This window comes from Eptesicus fuscus, chromosome 1 (assembly GCF_027574615.1).
Source record: "Eptesicus fuscus isolate TK198812 chromosome 1, DD_ASM_mEF_20220401, whole genome shotgun sequence".
NCBI lineage: Eukaryota > Metazoa > Chordata > Mammalia > Chiroptera > Vespertilionidae > Eptesicus > Eptesicus fuscus.
In genome coordinates this window covers 11044328-11065770 of record NC_072473.1, presented here as the reverse complement: position 1 = coordinate 11065770, position 21443 = coordinate 11044328, and the positions used below count along the sequence as shown (strand labels likewise).

Below are 21443 nucleotides of genomic sequence, written 5' to 3'. Positions count from 1 at the left end.
TCTAGAGTAGTCAAACTCAGAGACAGAGAGTAGAATGGTTGTTGCCAGTAGTGCCTGGCACATAGTAGTCACATCAGAGCTTTGAAAGGATTGAATGATGATGTACAATTGCCTTTTCATCTGTTCCCATGCTGCTTTGTCCTGGAAGTCAAAAGGTTAAATCTAGGAAAGGGTTTTTTATTTGTTTGCTTTTAAGAAAAAAATTTCCTTCTCTGCAATTGTAGGGTGGGTAAGGAGTAGTGTCCTTGAGGATTTAGTATCACTTGGGGGGCCTCTGGGTCTTAGTTGCCCAGTGCCGTGAAAGAGTGGGGCAGTTGTGCTTTACAAAATGCCAGCCAGGGGTCAGGTTCAGGAGGAAACGAGGATTCTGTTTTCGGTAGAAGACAAGCAGTCTGGTTTTTAAAAATATATATTTTTATTGATTTTTAGAGAAGAAGGGAGAGGGAGAGAGAAATAGTCATTGATCAGCTGCCTCCTGCACGCCCCTCCCCCCTCCCCAGGTATCGTGCCTGCAACCCAGGGGCATGTGCCCTGACCTGGAATCAAACCATGACCTCCTGGTTCATAGGTCAACGCTCAACCACTGAGTCACACCGGCCGGGTCAAGCAGTCTGTTTGAGAAAAAATGACCAAATTTAGTTGTGACTATCTGTTAATTAATAGTATTCATCTTTAACCTGTTAATGTTAAATGAAGGCAGACATTTCTAAGCACAAATGAAGACACTCCTATCTTAGCTGCTATCAGTGGCAGTTTCCCACTATGAAATACTTCCTCACTCTCAAACCTAAGCTTTGGAAACCAGGCACCTAAAATCAGGCTTTGTAATTCCCAGAATGAGTTATTCTAAATTGAGCTTCTGGGTATTCCTTTCTTCTTTGGGGGAGGGGTGGGTGAGGAGCGAGAGGCCTTCCAATAACATGCATTAACCTTTGCCATAAAATAATTAGAAAAATGGCTGTTTTTTAATTTTTTTAAAAATGTGTTTTTATTATTTTTTTTTTTTTTTTTAGAAATATCGAGGAAGGGAGAGGGAGAAAGAGAAACATTAATCAGTTGCCTACCATATGCATCTCAACTGGGCACCAAATCTGTAACCTGGGCATGTGCCCTGACTGGGAATCCAACCAACTGAGCCACATTGGCTGGGACCGTTTTGTGTGTGTGTGTGTGTTGTGTGTGTGTGTGTGTGTGTGTGTGTTTAAAAATAATCTTTGAGAAGAGAAGGCCTTGCAAATCATGTCACAAATCTAAGAAGAAATCAGGGAAAAGGTTGGATTTTGCCAAATAAAAATTAGAAACTTCTGTTTGGAAAGAAATAGAATTGGTAGAGAAGTAGCCAAGTGACAAATAAAAGAAAAATTCTGCAACATATATGAAAGACCATGGGATAATTCTTTAATACTCAGAGAGCTCTTGGAAATGAAAGGGAAGAGGCAATGTGCTCCGTAGGAGAACTGACAAAACACACAAGCAAGCAGGTCACAGGACTAGAAGGTCCAGTGGATGGTAAACATATGAAAACCTGATCAACCTTTTTACTAATTAAAGAAATAGAAATTATTATAATTTTCTGTTACCAGGTTGGCAAAAATTAAGAGGTTTAAAAATACCTGATATGGGGAAACTGGTACTTTTTCATGCTATTGGTGGGAGTGTGATTGAGACAAACTGTTTGGAGGTCAATTTGGCATGATCTCTTGACAGTAAGGATATGTCACGTGTTTCACCCAGAAATTTCACTTTTGGGAATTTGTTGCTTGTGTGTATGTGCAAAGTTATAGACGCAGTGATGCTCAACGTAGATTAAACCAAACCTGACATGTTAGCATATAGGAAGGGTGGAGTATGGGGGAGGGGGCATAAGTGAGCAAAATCCTCAACTACCATATTAGGTAACAGATAAGGTCTAGAATCAACAGAGCAGGTGACAGCAATGCATGCATATTATTCAGAAGTTACAACAGTGAATACTAGAAGCAATAGCTCATACTGAAAAGTGACTGTCTCCTAGAAGACAAGGTCATGAGAATGGACATGGAGCTCCTGATACTTACTGTCTTTTAGCACTGTAGGATATATATATATATATATATATATATATATAATGTTTTCATTACTTTAGCAGTGATGATAGAATATTGAAGTAAGAATGTGCTGTAATTAATTTCCTTATGTTACTTTATTTTCCCTACAGATAATTCTTTTTTGTTTGTTGAGTTATCTCAGGACATCCAAATCTTCTCATACCTTGAGCTAAATAGCTCTATAAAATGCCTCTTAATATCTCCCTGCCCCCTCCCTCGCCCCTGGAAAAAATACCAGCACCTTCCAACCAGAGCTGGTTGCTCTGGAAGCTGTTATCCAGGAAATTCCCATCACCTCTCTCATTATTGACTACCCTGCCTCTTGGATCCTTCCCTCTCTTGTTTCACTCACTTGATTTGGTGGAACACATCCTCCAGTCGCTTTCTGAGAGACAGTGCATGGAAGTTAATTTTTTGAGACTTCTGCCAGACAAACCACAGTAGGAGTTGTATACTAGGAGGTTTTTCCTTTTAGTACTCACGGCTTCTCAGTACCTGACCCATGCCTACTGGCAGGTGGGGTTCCCCCTCCCGCTGATGGGGCCTGACAGCCCTGGGACCCAGAAGTTGTGCCTTTATCCACTAGATCTCATTTGATCTTCAAAACATTTTAATCTCCCATTTTACAACGAACAAATGCGAGGCACCAGTGTTACAGCCTCAGCAGTGTCAGAGCCAGAACTTGAACTGAAGTGTCAGCTGTCTAAGCCAATGCTGCTCTTTTCAAACCCAGCTGCTCCTTACTGGGAAGAAAAATAACAGTAGCCGGCCCTGAGTGATAAGTGCCAAATGCATGGCCACGGATGCAGGGTGAGTCTAATTATGAGTGCCCACTTGTGTCTGGTTCCTGATGTCTTCAGCTCTAGTTAGCCATCCTCTACTAGAAGTATCTTCCAGTCTTATTGAGTGTGTGTGTGTGTGTGTGTATGTGTGTGTGTGTGACAGAGAGAGAGAGAGAGAGAGAGAGAGAGAGAGAGAGATTAAGAGACAGAGACAAAGATTTATAGCTCTGCTTTTATTTTTTATTTTTATTTTGAGGTTTTTAAATTGTTTCTTTCTCTCTCCCTCTCGCCAAATATCAGGAGAGAGAAACATTGATGTGAGAGGGAAACATGCTGCCTCCTGCACACCCCCCACTGGTGATTGAGCCTGAAACCTGTGCATGTGCCCTGGCCCAGAATCGAACTAGCAACCTTTGGGTGTACACGTCAATGCCCAACCAGCCACACCAGCCAGGGCTATAGTTATGCTCTAAGCTCCTTGTGATAATTAAAATACTCTGCATATCATTCATATAAGCTCAGTATAATTCTTTTTATTGCTGTAGTATCTGGTTTCAAGCAATGGAAGAATTTCACTCCCCTCTTCCCACTCCTTTTGTGATACGAAATGCCTCATTACTTAGCAGTTTTCTGCTGATTGTACAGTTTAGCATTTGATCTTTCTGTTAACCACTGTCAGGTGACCACACATAGGGTAATTAGATTAACCTGCCCCTCCTCTTCTTTACCGAAACAATATAAAATCTGGTATTCTGTTGGCACATGCTTTCCTTAGATTAATGATCTTGGAGTTGCTGCATGGAAATTTACATAGCTCCCTACAGCTCTGAGAAATGAAAATGCCCAGCTGTCTAAAAGCTTTAATCAGGAAATGAGCATGAAATGGCATTGTTTTGTCATGGGTTTGGGATAATTTATTCTTGACAATCAAGTTATCCTGGGTGGGAGTGTGTATAAACATTCTTTCAACAACCAGTAAACAGGTGCTTTTGTGGTAAAAATTCAAAAATTACTTGGAAGCAGTTTTCAAATCACTGGTCCCTTCTGAAAGTTTACTCTGTGGTCATTTTCCTTGTCTCTCCTCTTTTAAATGGCAGTTTGGAAGTGAGTCTTTTAGAGCAGGCCAAGAACACATTAGGAGCACACACATTGGGTGGGTGGAGTGTGGTGTGACCTTCTCTGACATGGGACTGCTGGGGCTTCAGCCCTCACTCGATCCTTTATTGCCTGGTCTCCTCTTGGGACCCACTTCCCCCACCTGTCAAAGAGAGATAATATTGCTCTGTAGTTCTTAGTGTGGCTATGAGCATTAAATGAATTGCTCTATGTGAACTCATAGTATACATAATGGCAAGCGAATTCCATATTTTTTAGGAGATCCAGGAAAATTAAAAATATGTTTAGCTTCTTTTTAGATGTAAAAGATCCTATTGCATTTACATTATTCTATTAGTTTATTACTCGTAGAAGCAGTTGTGATTGTAAAAATTAACATTGAGTTAGATACACATACTGCTTTCCTTTATACATGGCACATAGTAGGTACTCAGATGTTTGTTAATAAATGATAGAGTTAATGACAACAGCTACCATTTATTGAGTGCCTGCTGGCTACCATTTATTGAGTGTCTGGGGATGAAAGATGAATGAGACTTATTCCTTACCCCTGAGGTGCTCACAGAGTAGCTGCGAGAGAGACTTATGGACTCATATTTAGCGTACAGAGGTCGGTGCTGTGACAGGGATTCTAACAAAGGGCCAAAGGAACACAGGCTCTTAATCATCATCAAAGCTGTTAAAGACGGCAGAAATGGCTGTTTGACTTTGGGAGTCCCTTCCTCTTTTTTTTTTTTTCTTTCTTTCTCCAAGAGCAAGCTATTTACCTAGCACTTGATCCAATAGTTCCTGTGTTTCAGGTAGCACTGCTTCATGGAGTAGGTATGATGTTATCAGAAACATTTAAAAATTTTTCCAGAAGGGACTGATGGAGAAAGTGCCCACTTTTTAAGGAGCTCAATTTGAGATCATGTAATTAACCCTTTTGAGCATAAGTAACCAATCCCAAACTGCTTAACTCTTTTTTATTATTTTTGTCTTAAAATTAAAAAAAATTATAGTTGACATACAATATTATATAAGTTTCAGGTGTACAGCATAGTGGTTAGACATTTATATACCTTATGAAATAATGCCTCATACCCATCTGTCAGCATACATAGTTATTACAATATTATTGACTGTATTCCCTGTGGTGTACACTCCCAATGACTTACTTTATATCTGGAAGTTGGTATTGACTAATCCCCTTTAATTTTTTTGCCCATCCTCCCCTCACCCCTTCCCACCTGGCAACCATCAGCTCTTTGTATCTATGAGTTTGTTTGTTTTGTTTTTTATATTCCACATATAAGAGAAAACATATAGTATTTGTCTTTGTTCATTTTTCTTATTTCACTTAGCATAATACCTTCTAGGTCCATCCATATTGTGACAGATGGTGAGATTCCATTCTTTTTTTATGGCTGAGTAATATTCCATGGTACCACATCTTCTTTATCGATGGACAGCTAGGTTGCTTCCATATTTTGGATATTGTAAATAATGCTTCAATGAATATAGGAGTGCATATGTCTTTCGAATTAGTGTTTTTTATTTCTTTGGACAAATATCCAGAAGTGGGATTGCTGGGTCATATTTTTTAGGATTCTCAGTCCAAACTCTTATTTACACTCCAGCCACCAAAGTGAACTGTTTCTACCCATGCTAAAACTACAAATAAGTTTTAATATTGCCACTTTATATGCATTTTTTTCTGGGTTGTTGTCATGTCATTAGTTATACTTACAATTCAAAAAAATTGAATTTTGCCCCTATCCGGTTTGACTCGGCAGATAGACCGTCAGCCTGCGGACTGAAGGGCCCCGGGTTCAATTATGGTCAAGGGCACATGCCCAAGTTGCGGGTTTGATCCCCAGTAGGGGGTGTGCAGGAGGCGGCAATCAATGATTCTCTCTCATCATTGATGTTTCTATCTCTTTCCCTCTCCCTTCCTCTCTGAAATCAATAACAAATATTTTTAAAAATTGAATTTTATATCATATAATTGAAAAAAATTGTTTTTTGGGGCCTGGTGTGATTTCCCCGACATCTTAATTTTCCAGTTTCCCTTCTTGATAAAATATATAGACTGAAGAGCTTTCTTTTAACTGTGTGTGTTCATATAGACTGCCATCGCGACCAGCAGCATTGGGACTTTAAAAACTAGTACTGGAAATTATATAACCAAACCATATTAGGGGCCAGTGTGAACTCTTCCTGTTTGCAGAAAGAGTAGCACTTAATAGTCTAATGATTGGGAAGTAGTAAACACATTTAAATTATTAGTTTTTAAATTAATTAAAATTTTGCGTAGCTAACACAAGCACATGGTACCAATGAATAGGCACAAAATACATGCTTCCCCTGTCTGTAGGCCATTTTTTCCCATCCCTGGAGGCAGCCTCAGTTATCTGTTTGTTGTTCTGTATCACACAATGAAGTATGCACATGCTCATGCAAATGCTAGCATACATTATTACGCTTTTTTACCTAGCAACATGTCTTGGCAGTTATCCTTATTGATACAGACCAGCCTCATTCTTGGGAGAGAGTCACATGATTTGGATTTATCATAATTCATGTAACCAGTTCTCTACTGACACACATTTATGTTCTTTCAGTCTTTTGCTAATTTAAGCAATGCCATAATGATTAATCTTGTACATATGCTGTTTTGCACATGTGCAAGTAAATTTGCAGTTTAAATTCCTAGAAGTGGAAATGCTGAGTCAAAAGGCATAGGCATTTAAATTTTTGATAGATAATTGCCTCATTGCTTCCCAGAGAGGTTGTACTGATTTATACATCAATTTATACTCTCATTGGGAAGTATGAGAGGATATCTATCTCTACACCATTGCCAAAATTATCAATTTTTGATTGTTGCCAATCTCATAGATAAAAATGATGTTTCACATCAGCAGAACTAATAAATTCACTGGTTATTGGAGAGGTCCATTAAGAAACTTCATGATATTTAATATCAAGGAAAAAAAGATATCTCATTATAATTTTAAAAAATTGTGTACCCCCCACTCTATCTAGGCTGTCAACCTTGGGAAAGTTTTGTGGTTTCTCTTCATATCTCTTGTACTTACTCTTTATATGAATACCAGCTGTGTGTCAGAGATAGTATTCTGAGAGCACAGATTCTAGTGATAGGACTTGGTAAACATTATAATTCAGTAGGTGTAAATGCTACAATTTTCGATATGAGTTCTCTGTAACTGGCACTGTTCCCCCACTTTGACATTTTGTCTTTGTTGATGAATTTTCTTTTCTTTTTCTTTTCTATGTTGTATTTATACTTTTCTGTAATTCATCTGTCCTTTGTTTTGTGGCTTCTGGATTCTGTGTCAGTGTCAAATAGTCTTTTCTAAAGATTGTAAAATCTTTCTCTCATGTTTTCTTCTAGTGCTTTTAAAGTTCATTTTTTAAGTGACTAGATTTATTGTGAATGTCTAATATTCCCAGTCTAATAAAGAAATAAGTACTGCTTGTTTTAAAAAATGAGGCGTTGCATGAATTTTCTTATTGTATCTTCTTCCTACCACTCTTAAGCCATATCTGTACCCTGTGAGATGAGAATTGATTGTGAACCAGTGAACACCATTTGTATCATTGTAGGGATGATACAGATTTCCATCCTGTCATAGTTTTGCACTGAAATGAAAACGCTTTCCCTTGTCTATAGATAGTCATTCTGCTGATAACACTCTGCTAAATTGGCCATTTACTTGACAAATATTTATTCAGTGCCCACTAAAGCATGTCCAAACAGCTAGTTGGTATTGATATCCTTTGATCCAATGGTAATAATCTAGCTGTTCAGCAGGGAATGGGCATTATATATAAAGATATAGAGATGACTGTCGTGCAGGTAATTGTGTTGCATATCCAGTGACTGTGTTATCTCTTTGGGACATGGAGGTAGCTGTTCTGATCTTTGTCTGGTATCTAGTTCTTGCTGAACTCTTTGCAGCATTCATTCCTGTCCTGCAAGTCAAGAGCTTCTTGCCTGGGCTTCTACAGGAGATAAAAGGAATCAGTGATTCTTGGGAAAAAAATACTGTCAATATGTGGTTGAAGATTTACATAGAAACATGACAGTGGGTACCCTGTTACATTAAAAAAAAAACTTTCCTTGTTCGCTTTTAGCCAAAAATATCTTGGGTATATTTATGAAGATATGTTAGAGCACTTTTCTCAGTGGCAGCATATTTTGTACATATAAGAAAGCCATTGTGGTATGAGACGTCAGCGTGGTTTCACTGTGTAATTTTTAGGGGAAGTTATGAAATATTTCAAGCATTGGTAAAAGACAGAAACTGAATAACAAATACCCATGTGCCCACCATGCCACTTTATCAAATCTTCATAGTTTGCTGTATTACTTCAAACACTGCATATACTGTATATCTATATAGATATAGATGTATAGATATACAGATATATAGATATATATTTTTCTTTACAGTTGTCTCTAATGAAGTTGTTCCATTTCATGGTTCAACAGCATGGGTGTTTTTTGAAAATTGTGCTAATGTGATATCTTTTTTAAAGAAACAGAATCTTACAAATGCAGCTGAAGCTTCTTGGTGCTCTGCTGTTGCTTTCAGCATACTTGCGGTGTTTTCCCAGGACTTTTGAGGCTGACCGGCCTTTCATGAAGGAAACCAAATGCTGGGAAAGCAGTTCTGCAAGCAGAGGACATTTTTTGGGTGGCTGCTGCTCCAACTTGCCTTTTGCATGGGGTGGGCAGGAAGATATGCATGGGGAGGCAATGTGCTATTCTAGGATTCTGTAGCTATTCAAAACTCTCTTGATAAGTAGATTTGGTGTAAGGGTTTGTTTTTAGAGATTTCCTTTTATCTCCTGCCAGTGGTAATATTGCAAAAGGTTTTCCATGAACTAGTGGAGGGGCACAGCTGTGATTCCACAGCCATAGCTGGCTCTAAAGGAAGCCTTACCTCCAGAGAGAAACAGACCAGGGCATGCTGAGGAATGACACCTCTTTGCTCTGCCTTGCATCTACCCTGAGTGAGGGGACCCTGCTGAGCCTCACTCTAAGGCAGAGGGAAGCCCAGGACCAGAATTTCTGGCAGGCCAAGGCACAGCCTGCTCCATGTGCCTGTACTATTGGCGGCAGGAGAGAAGGAAATACTGCAAGACACGAGGAAAGCAGCTGTGATGTAGAGAAAGGATGCTGTGCGGGACACTCAGCTGGTTGTGTCAGTTAGATGAGATGCTCCTTGGCTCATGCACTTAGGAGGGTGCATCTGGCACATTCTGACCATTCATTTCCTTAATGTTGATCCCAGAAAGCTTTCCTCCCTCTGATAGGAATTTTAAAAGACCCAAGCACTAGCTTTTCATGTTTTTCACCTTCTAGGACAAAATATGAACACATTTTGATTTAAAAGAATCTGTCTTCTGATTTAAGCGTTTATGTTCTTTTAAATTGAAATAGCATATTGTGAAGTACAGAGATCTTAGAAATACAGTTCAATGAATTTTTAGGTGTGTGTACATCTGTGCAATTATCACCCAGACCAAATTATAGAACATTTTCATCCTCCCAGCAGGCTCTCTTGTACCTTTCACAGTCAGTACCTGAGGGTAACAGGGTAACTGCTGTTCAGAGATCTCTCACTATTGATTAGTCCTGCCTGTTGTCAAATTTCACATCAGTGAAATCATACAATATGTCATATTTTTGGTCTGGCTTCTTTCACTCAACATTCTCACTGTGAAGCTCATCTGTGTTATTAGGTGTAGTTCTTTTTATAGCATTTGCTATTTAATGATGACATTAATAATTACAATAAATAATTTGTATAGTACTCTCCAATTCACTGTTTGATTCTGAAGACACCTCTGTGATGCCAACGCACTTAGCATTAGACTTCTTTTAGAGACAGAATTGCTGCTTAGAGTCTTTCAGTATTGCCCCTGAGGTCACCCATTTAATAAATGATGATGCCAGGACTAGTTCCATTTTTAAAAATATTTATTTTATTATTGACAGTATTACAGATGTCTCCCATTTCCCCCCTTTATCCTCTTCTTCCCAGCCCCTATTACCACCCAGGTCTTCACCACCCTATTGTTCATTTCAATGGGCTATGCAAATAAGTATATAAGAGTTCCTTTTTTTAAAAAAACAAACCAACTCATAACATCATTCTTTCCATTTACCATGAAGCCTGTGCTGTAACTTGGGTCAAAGTTGGTGGAAGACATAAAGAATAAGAGGAGAGAGGGTCCCCAAACTGGTCCTTCATTGGTGTTTTACTGTGTGGTATTTTGGTTAATTGAAAGAAATTAAGGTTCAACCCAGCATGTGCATAGTATGTAATGGATGGGGAGGGAGGGGAGAAAAGTAGCCGACTTGGCTCAGCAGCCAGCCACATTCTGGCAACTCCACTTATCAGAGAGCAGACTATGCTAGTTTACTAGTAGTTCCCAGTTGCATGCAAATTATGCATTTGCCTAATGAGGCTGCTGTTTGCAGGTTGCTAAATGTGTCACAGAGAAATTTTGCTAGAGTGGCATTATTGGGGCTGTATGGCCTCCAGATTGGGGGGGGGGGAGCCATCTTGGGCTCTGAACAGCATAGTGCTTTGGGAAGCAGGAATGGTATGAGTCCTCCTCTCTCTTTCCTTGGGCGGTCCTTGCCACACAGCTCAAGTGTCGATGCAGCATCAATATCTTATTGATGGCCTTAATTTTACTGTATATGTCGACTTTCCATTGTTAAAGCATCAGCTTTGAGATAAAGAGAAACCGGGTTTCCTTTCTCTCCTAAAGAGTTTTGCTGATACCCAACTATTTAGTGTTTTTAAGTAAGTACAATAATTGCTGATTTATATATGTAGACATGTAGGATTTCTATAAGCCCCTATGGCCCACACATCTGGCCCAGGGTGTGGCCTCTACCACTGGGATCCAGGTTCTTAACAAATGGTTAAAAGCATAGGCCTAGTGGTAAAAAAGCTGAGTTGAGGGTTGGGGGCTAGAAACACTCATATCTAGGAAATCCAGTATCCTACCACCTGGATCAGAACCTTGGAGAGCTCCAGGTAGCCAGATGCTGGCAGCTGGAGGCAGGAGTTACTCCAGTGCCAATTCCACCCTCCTCTGCAGCAAAGAGCTTTTTGTGTATGGATGATAAGAGACTCCCAGGACTTGGGCCTCAGTACTCATGGGCTTATAGATAAAGCAGTAGTGCATTATTCAGGCATGGTGGGAAGTGAAGATCTCCACTGGAGGCAAGGTGAGGTGATTTTGAGTCTCCTTGCTATAGCCAGGACAGCAGTTTTTCCTGAGAGGTGAGGTGTAGCAGGAGAGCTCTGCTGCAGTAAATGTCGGCATGCAAGTATCTATTTGAGTCCCTGCTTTCAGTTCTTTGGGGTATATACCTAGGAGTGGAATTGTTTAGTCATATGGTAGTTCTGTTTTCCACAGTGACTGCACCATTTTACATTCCCACCAGTAATGTAAAAGGGTTCCAATTCTCCACATCCTCATTAACAGTTTTCCTTTTTATAAAAAAAATCCAGTCATCTTAATGGGTATGAGGGGGTATTTCATTATGATTTTGATTTGTATTTCCCTAATGACTAATGGTGTTGAGCATGTAGTCATGAGATTATTTGCCATTTGTATATCTTCTTTGGAAAAATGTCTACTCAAGTTCTTTGCCTGGTGTTCATGGTTTGTTTGTTTTTATTATTTCTAAATTATTTTTTTAATTTAATAAATCTTTATTGTTCAGATTATTACAATTGTTTCTCCTTTTTTCCCCCATAGCTCCCCTCCACCCGGTTCCCACCCCACTCTCTGCCCTTACCTCCCCCCCCCCACTGTCCTCATCCATAGGTGTACGATTTTTGTCCAGTCTCTTCCTGCACCCCCTATACCCCTTTCCCCCTGAGAATTATCAGTCCACTCCCTTTCTATGCCCCTGATTCTATTATATTCACCAGTTTATTCTGTTCCTCAGATTTTTAATTCACTTGATTTTTAGGTTCACTTGTTGATAGATATGTATTTGTTGTTCATAATTTTTATCTTTATGTTTTTCTTCTTCCTCTTCTTAAAGAATACCTTTCAGCATTTCATATAATACTGGTTTGGTGGTGATGAACTCCTTTAGCTTTTTCTTATCTGTGAAGCTCTTTATCTGACCTTCCATTCTGAATGATAACTTTGCTGGGTAGAGTAATCTTGGTTGTAGGTTCTTGCTATTCATCACTTTGAATATTTCTTGCCACTCCCGTCAGGCCTGCATAGTTTCTGTTGAGAAATCAGCTGACAATCGTATGGGTGTTCCCTTGTAGGTAATTAACTGTTTTTCTCTTGCTGCTTTTAATATTCTCTCTTTGTCTTTTGCTCTTGGCATTTTAATTATGATGTATCTTGGTGTGGTCCTCTTTGGATTCCTTTTGTTTGGGGTTCTCTGTGCTTCCTGGTCTTGTAAGTCTATTTCTTTCACCAGGTGGGGGAAGTTTTCAGTCATTATTTCTTCAAATAGGTTTTCAGTATCTTGCTCTCCCTCTTCTTCTGGCACCCCCATAATTCTGCTGTTGATACGCTTGAAGTTGTCCCAGAGGCTTCTTACACTATCTTCAACTTTTTGGATTCTTTTTTCTTTTTGCTTTTCCGGTTGAGTGTTTTTTGGTTCTTTGTATTTCAAATCTTTGACTTGATTCTTGCATTCCTCTAGTCTGCTGTTGGGTCTCTGTATAATATTTTTTATTTCAGTCAGTGTATGTTTAATTTCTAGTTGGTCCTTTTTCAGATCCTCGAGGGTCTCGCTAAATTTATCAGCCTTTTCTAGGAAATTCTTGAAAAACCTTATAACCGTGGTTTTGAATTCTATATCCAGTCGTTTGTTTTCCTCCATTTCTTTCGTTTGTGATCTGTTTCTTTGTCTCCGCATTTTCGCTGCTTCCCTGAGTTGGTAGGGTAGCTTTGTGTGCTAGGTTTCCTATATGGCCCAGTGGGTCGGCCTCCCCAGTTACCTGAGGTGGACACTTTTGGTGCACCCCTTTGTGGACTGTGTGTACAGTCTTGTTGTAGTTAAGTCTTGATTGTTGTTGGTATCACTGGGAGGAATTGACCTCCTGGCCAATTGGCTGTGAGTATCAGCTGTGTCTATACCGGGAGACCACTGTGCTGGAGACAGCCTTATAGGACCAGACTTGCAAAATTGCAAAAGCCTCTGTGCTCAGCTTGGATGGGGCGGAGTCTCAGGGCTGAGCAGACAGTCTTGGCTTCCCATCAGCCCTGCCCTTGCATGCACGCCTCCAGACCTCTGCCTTCTGTGGCTCCCCTGAGTTTCCGCCTGACAGTCCAGATTCCCCCTATAAGAGCGTGGGTTCCCAGAGACTCGCCCGGAACTGGGGTTCAGTGCAGTCAGGAGCTTCCGACTCCCTTCCGCCAGGGAAAGCCTGCGGCAACCTCCACAGTCAGTCTTCTCTGCGTGCATTTGTGCGCGCGCGCCTCCAGACCCCTGCCCACCATGGCTCCTCCAAGACTCCGAGTCTTCGTGCCTTTCTCTCTACCTGACAGTGCAGACTCCCCCCATATGAGCCTGGGTCCACGGGGTTTCGGCCAGAACTGGGGTTCAGTGCAGTCGGAACTGGGGTTCAGTGCAGTCGGGGGCTTCCTTCCCCCTCCTGCCAGAGAAAGCCAGCCAGGCACTCAGCCACCCTTCCTCTCTGCGCATGTGTCTCCATACCTCAGCCCTTTGCAGCTCCTCTGATTCTCTGTGAGCTTTTCTCTTTCCTTCTAGTTGTAGAATTTCCACTCAGCCAGCTTCCTGTGGTTCTGGATGATGTCCGTTCTGTCTTTTAGTTGTAGTTTTGAAATTGTTGTGCGAGGCAGCAGTTTAGGTGCTTACCTATGCTGCCATCTTGGTTTCCTGTTTGTTTGTTTTTGTTTTTTATTTTGTAATCCTTACCAGAGGATTTTTTTCCCATTGATTTTTAGAAAGCGTGGAAAGGACGGGGAGAGACAGAGAGAAATGTAGATTTGAGAGAGACACACTGATTTGTTGCCTTCTGCACAGGCCCCAACAGGGGGAGGGAGCAGAGATTGGGTATGTGCCCTTGACTGGAATCGAACCTGTGACCTTTAGGTCCAGGGCTGAGGGTCTATCCACGGAGCCAAACCAGCTAGCGCTGGTGTTCATGTTTCTAAGGCAGTATGGGAGGAATGGAGAGAAACAGAGAAATGGAGGAGGTAGATAAAGCCCAACTGGGAGACTGGTTAGTTATGGGGCTAACACTTGGTTTTCCAGCCTGGGTAAGTGGGTAGATAATGTACTATCAAGCAAAATAGCTTCCTTTATCTAAGAGAAAAGGGGTAGGATGGAGGGGAGATGTTGTGGTTGGATGGCGCTATGTTGAGCCTGGTGTATCTGGGTGTTGTGCAGGCAGAGAGCAAGATGTACTGCCCATACCCATGTGTCTGATTGGTTTCTCCAGAAAAATACAGGGCACGTTATGTTTTGTCTTCTCCCTGCTTTCATCTAAAAATCAGCTTGAGAAATTTGGTCATCATTAGGCTTCTCAATCTGGCAAATGTAAAAAAATCATTGTGGGGACAAAGGACTCTGGGATTTATGAACCAACACCTCTCCTGGTGCTGGTTTCCCTGCCCTTAAACACTTGCTTAATCAGATCAGCCCTTCCAAGTACATGGGGTGCTGCTCTGAAGCCTGGGCTGCAAGCATTCTTAACAAACCATGGCTTCTGAAGCCATCTCCGATAACCACCCCAGTCTCTCAAACTTTTGCCCCTTTCTGCCTCTTCCCCAACTGTGTGCCATTAGCTATTAGTGCTAAGCAAATGCTTGTCATATCATCCAGCCCACTGAATTTCTCTGAACTACTACTTGGCAACATTGGATGCTACATCACTGTATTACGTGATGTCCAGTCATATCCACACTGCAATGGAAAGTGAGATTTGAGCAACTGTTCTACCCCCAAAGAACCAGCTGTTGGAGAATTATCCCCCATGGTGGTTTGTTTTCTTTACTTCTAGAACCATAGTCTGGCAGCCGCCACTAAGAAAGCATCTCATCATGTGCCTCAGGCGGGCAATGTTTGCAGATTGTCCCCTGATGCCATCTGCCTGTGAAGCTGCAGAAACCCCCAGCAACTGCTGTTTTAGCAGGTGCTGGGCTGCTGAGGTGGGAGTCCATGTACATATACATGAATGCACACAGCTTTGTGCTGTGCTGGCCTGGGGTGCCAGCTGAAACTCTCAACCCAGCAAAGCGCCAGCCCCAGTTGCTGGTTTCCGGTGGGGCCCTGGTGAGGGAGGCAGGGAGGGAGAGAGGGAAGGAGGGTGAGGCTGTTGTGAACCCAGCCAGCCATTCAGCAACTGGGACTTGACTATAGTAACTCTGGTGTATATGTAGGAAGCTGCCAGGCAGTGGCTGTGTTTTGACAAGCTTTTGTTCTTTTCTTTCTGCCTCAGCCCAGGCCGAATTGTGGTCCCCTACCTCATTTACCATCTTCATGTTCATTCCATAAAAGTAGCCCCTCCCCATTTCTTGCCCCTTTGTTCTTTCTAAAGAACACTTTTCCTCCTTGAGCCTTCCTGCCACTCAGCCATGCTTTGGGTCTAGCCCTTAGCTTTCTTTTTCACCGAGTCATTGTGATCACGGGTTCACACAAGCTCAGGAACCCCCTGCTCCAGATCTGCAGTTTGTGAGTTATCATTTCAGGTTAATAATGCTTTTGAAAATAATTATGTAAATTATTAAAGTAATTTGAAATCATTATATCAGCCATCAGGTTTTAAAAATCTATATCTTAATGGAGCTTTGATACGAGAACTCCTAGAGCAAACTTTTTCTGTAAAGAGCTGGGTGTTTTAGGCTTTGATCTCTCTTTCAGCTACTCAACTCTGATATGTAGCATCAAAGCAGCTGTAGAAAATACTTAAGCAAATGAAGGCATTTTTGTTTTAATGCAAGTTTACTTATAAAACCAGGTGGCAGGTTATAGTTTGCTGACCCCAGGCCTAGAATGACAGTCTTTATTTCACTTATTATCCTTATATTTTTCTTTGTCACGAGTTAAAAAGTCAGAGGAACTTGATGACTGTAAATGAACTTAAATCATATTCTTTTGGGTTTAGCATAATTGTGAGCACAGTGGTGATTTGGGAATTTACTTCTCTAAACCCCTATTGGGAAGAATAGAAACCAGAAGTCTTTTAAGGGATGACTCCGCCTGGCCAAAGCTTGCCATTGTTAAAAAAGTAGAATGGGCTGTCACAGCTGTGTGGTTATGGTCACTTGGAATGGCCATAGTCACATAAGGTCACATCACCATGTCGGCCATCATTTCATTTTATGGGACCAGACGCTTCTCTGAGAAACTTAAGGGGAAAAAACTACAAAAATATAGAAAATGGTGTTTTTAAAACATCCTGGTATACTGAGTTGAGATCATTATAGTTGATTGCCAGAAAACTGAAGCATAAGATAGTCAAAGAAGCATTTTAAAATACCAAACTACAATCTTGTTTTCATCTTATCCATCCTCACAGGAAATAAAGAAAGAGATGAAGAAAGACCCTCTCTCCAGCAAAGCTCCAGAAAAGCCCATGCACGAAGTGTCCAGTGGAAATGCTTTGCTGTCTTCTGAAACAATTCTGAGGACCAATAAGAGAGGTATGGAAAAAAAGAAAGAGCTCCTTCCCCACACACATAAACCAAGACTACCGGGTGAACTGTGTCAAATTTCACATTGCTGAAAAATTGACTGGCATTTGCCCTTTTGGGTTTTTTAGTATACATTTTGGACACACACACACACACATACACACACACACACACACACACACACACACACATACACATGGCCAGTAACAATACAATAACTATAATAAAGAGAACTAATAATATTTTTTGACAGTGGGAAAGTAAACTAAATTTGTGAATGATGATTTTTCTAGGACTTCAGCTTTTGCTTTCATATCTGTTTTTATGGATGGAAGGTGACTTTAGAGAATGCTATGGTGCAGGCTGTGTCCATGTCTGGCCATGCTCTCTTTTTAATTTAGGGGCAGGCTTTATCAGGGTCTTTCTATCTCTAACTGCTGGGCTCCTGAACACACCTTGTCTCTGTCAGTTCAGGAGGCAGTACATATAAGGTAGAGCTCATCCATCCGTCTAACCAAGAGATCTTTAACCATCTTGTTTCCCTCTTTTGAGACCTCAAGGCAGATTTTTAGGTATAAGCTTGTTGGAGTTTTGTTTTCTCCTGTACCCCCCTCCACTTCGTGATATTGTTGTTTGAAATGATAGGAGAGAGAATATAAGGCTGCAGAGAGGATTCGACTCAATTTTAGATTCTGGTCACACTAGACTCCCTGTTCCCCCCCCCCCCCCCGACCCTGCCCTCCTGGTGGATCAACCAGGGCACGCATTAAGCCTGCCGGAGGTAGGTTAGCATCAGCTGCAGGCTTTTCACAGGCTTATTACTTCCTTAAAGAGAAATATAGAGCTGTTCAAAAGTAGGGGCAGGAAATGTATTAGCAAAGAGTTCCATTAAAAAAAAAAAGGCAAGTTTACATAACCATGGGGAAGAACACCTAATCTTTCATAAAATTTAGACAGCATAAGGATTTGTCCAATAAACTGTCCATTGATCATAGTGCTTGATCCATTGCTTTGTGTCTCTCTTCCTTCCTGCTTCTTCCTCTACCCCCTCCAGCTGCCCTGGGTTACATTTCCTTTTTTTTTTTTTTAATTACTCAGATTAAATATTGGCTGGAGGCCCACAATGGTTAGCAGCTATAGGATCTCCCCTCCCCTCCCCTCTCCTCCCTTCCCCCCCTTCCTCTCCTTCTCCTACCAATGCAGGAGATTGCCCATTTCAAGAATTAGCATAATTTGCTGTAAACCTATAGTCGTCCCCAAAAGTGTCTCCTACATTCTTGCAAATAAGTTCCAGAGCTCCTGAGGCCAGCCTGCTCTCATCGGGTTTGGACAGCTAGAGCTCAGTGAGTGACTGTACATGTCTCCAAACCCCTGCTGATCTGAGCCCTCCGTTTCCTCCTGATGCTTCTGGGGGCAGTGAGCTGAGGTACATATTGATCAGTGGCAAGGCCTCTCTGCTAGCCCTGCTTTTGTAAAGTAAATAAGACCATTAAGGTAATTAATTAAATTTAACAAGATAAGAAATTAATTAAGGAATTAAGGTAATTATCTGGATGAGTTGGGTAAAAATACCCGAGAACTTTAAATCAATGAAGCAATCGAACTTTTTAGATAATTGTCTCTTTACAACTAAAAATCTGGCCTTTGAGGTCCCCTATGAAATTCTTCATTAACCAAAAAATGGAATTAAAAAGAGTAGCTTACTGGCTATGTTCCTTTTTTAAACCTTCACCTTAGGCCTGCAGCCTGATTCTGACCAACATTTTACTCTTAGATATTTTTATATAATGAACCTGGCAGTGGCTCTGAGACCTTAGCACATGGGGCGTTCTGTAAATATGAAACATTTAGCAAAACATCTTCATGCTGTCCCAGGCTTCACACTGACCCCCGGGTCACCTGGGCCCAACATAAATTTCCAGTTGAAGGGAAGCATTGTGTACCAGGCCCCCGCCCATCAAGACTACCAGGATCCTACTACTCCTTATACTGAACAGCGGGTGGATTGATTGGCCTTGTAAGGCCAGATAAATAGTTCATTGTGTTGAGCTCAAAAGCTACATTTTTTTCCCACCCCCAAATCAATGAAAAACCACTTTTTTCCCCTTAAAACAAGGATCAGAGGCTAAATCTGTGGGATGATTCTAGTCACTTGGAAACACTTCCGTCCAACCAAGTTTTCAAGTTTTAATTAGTTATTTGTAAATGACCAAAGTCTCCTCCTTCCCTTTGTTTCCACCCAGCTTTGTCCCTAAAAATCTGTTGGATGTTTTTGTCTATGGCTGCTGTTATAGAGGGAAGTTGCTTTCAGAGTTTAGTAACAGCCTGCTTTGATTTCTTACAGTGTGTGAGTCCACCCTGTGAGGATTTAAGAGTTAACACAAGTTCTTTTTCTTTATCAAAGATGAGATGACTATTTATAGATGGGCCTTATCAGTTGATATAGGCTTCGCATTGGCTTAATAGAGAAAAAGTGAAGTCTGTTTCTATGATGAGTCAAGTTCACTGGGTGCTGAACTTGAGATAGACTTAGCTGAAGAAGTTTGCCCAATTGTGTCCAGCGGATTTTGCATTTGGGGACATGCCTCACTTTTCGGCAGTGGGGAATGGGTTGTAGTGCCTCACAGTGTGGGATGAGCTCGCCCTCCTGAGGCACCTGCATAATAAGGTCAAAAGATACCCCACGTTTGAAGAAAGCTATTCATAGCCTTGAGAAAGGCCAGGACTGTGGAAAAATCAGTTTGGGGAGTGATTAGTTTCCATTTTCAGCTTTAACCTTTGCAGATTTCTGCAGAGTGATTTAAGGAGGTACTGGAATGACTCCATAGGCTTTTCATTTGAGAAAAAGATGTGACTGAAAGAGAGAGAGAGAGAGAGAGAGAGAGAGAGAGAGAGAGAGAGAGAGAGAGAGAGAGCGAGCAGGTCCTCCAGATGGCTTGGCTGTCATCAGCTGTCCATTTCAGGCATTAGGACTGTAAGGATAGTTGTATTTGCTCCAGCCCTGGCCACTTCTCTGGGCTTTACCTGAGTCACAGTGAAGGAGCTTCCTGTTTAAAACAAGCCTTTCCCAAGAACTAAGAAGTCATTTTTCATTTCAACTTGCAGCATGGATGTTGTATATCCTAAAGTTATCCCAGACTCAGAATGTTGACAAATTGCAGCTATAAATCTGAAAACTTTCCTTGGAGACAATGTCATTCTCATGAACCAGACTGAAAAAGGTTGTCTGTTTCCTTTTGAGAGTGATTTATTATTTTGTTTTTTTTCTATCATTAAAACCATACGAGAATGATGGCCCCTTCTAAATTGCAACATTACTATATGGAGGAGTTTTGTAAAAAATACATTCAAACCTTGAGTTTAACAGCAAATATGCTAACTAATACTTGAAATTGAGCAAGGAGGATTTTGTCTATTTGAATATGGACTCTTTTCTACTTGAATTAAAATGAAATAAGAAATCATTTCGTTTCATCCTTAGATGGGTTTCTGGACCAACTTTATTCATTTGGTAGGCTAAGTCCCCAGTCCCCTGCTGGCCTATGTAAGGACCAGCTTCTGTCTCAGGGCTCTTGCCTTGTTAGTGGACATCATGGGGAAGCTGCCTCTCACCAAACACCTCTTGCTGCCTATAATTTTAGACAGTGTTCCTTCCTCACTTTTGTGTAGATACAAATGAGCATTCAATAGCATGTTTCCTGCATACCCACTATGGGCCTGCCCTTGTGCTTGGTGTTGAGGCTGATAGAAGGACCAGAAAAACACCATTCAGCCCTGTCTGCAAGCAATTCCAGTTGGTTCTGTCACTTGGGGAATGTTGAGAAAATGCTTCATATTTTATATCTTTTTTATGGCAATGTGGGGATATGTCTCTTACTTACTTCTGTCATTCTGAATGTGAAGCCACTCCGCAAGTTTCTGGTTGGCTTTATATGTCCTTGTTTCTATTTCCAGTTTATCATGAATTCAGTGTTTGGTAAGTCTCTATTGTATTTTGCACATTTATTATTTTTTGCTATTATTATTATTATTATTATTATTATTATAGTTGTTGTTATGCTCTCTTGATATAAAATGTACTTTATAATCATCTTTTTAAGTCGCTCTGCTACTTGGCATCTGCCTTTCAAAAGATAAACTGCTTTTACCATCTTTATTTAACGTTTGTTATGCATTTGCATTTTACCTCCCTTTCCAGAGATTAATGCTGAAAGGTCGAATGGTTTAAAAGATGTTATTTGTAACACTGATGCTCTAACACTGATGCTCTGAGATGAGAGTCAAGTTGAACTGGGGGAGGGTTGCTCTCTGAGTTGGTATGTGGATATGACTTTGATTGTAGAACATTTCTCTGTGGGCTCATTTCTCATGTGTTTCGTCCTTCAGACAGGTTTAATTCAAAAGTTTTCCTTAACAGAGGGATCAACAGCTGCTCTGCCTCTGGTGACACACTGTTGCTTTAAAAGTTAGTGCAGAAATTCTTCAGACTTCATTTTGTGTGTGGATGGGTGACACACACATGCCCTTCAACATTAATATGGGCCCAGTGTTTGCTGCACAGACGGCTCTCCATTTTGGTCTGCTGCTGGTAACTGTCAGAAGAATTTTACCTAATGTTTGTTTTTCTTTTCCTTATAATTTCAGCACTAGTCATTCTAATCCCTAAACAGACCAGGCCATAGTGACTTCCCTCCTTTATTTCTGCTGAAGGGGAAATGTTTATTTCAAGTTTTCATTTCTTTTTTTTTTTAAAATATATTTTATTGATTTTTTACAGAGAGGAAGGGAG

The 21443-nt window shown here is 40.9% G+C and overlaps 1 protein-coding gene across 1 annotated transcript in view; it reads left to right on the top strand.

Moving 5' to 3' along the window:
• Positions 1 to 21443, top strand: part of SH3KBP1 (SH3 domain containing kinase binding protein 1) — a 339627-nt gene that overhangs the window by 123667 nt on the left and 194517 nt on the right. Inside the window, exon 3 of the mRNA XM_008154559.3 lies at positions 16540 to 16663. Within this exon, the coding sequence (XP_008152781.1) occupies positions 16540 to 16663 (124 nt within the window). The remainder of the gene's footprint in view (positions 1 to 16539; positions 16664 to 21443) is intronic.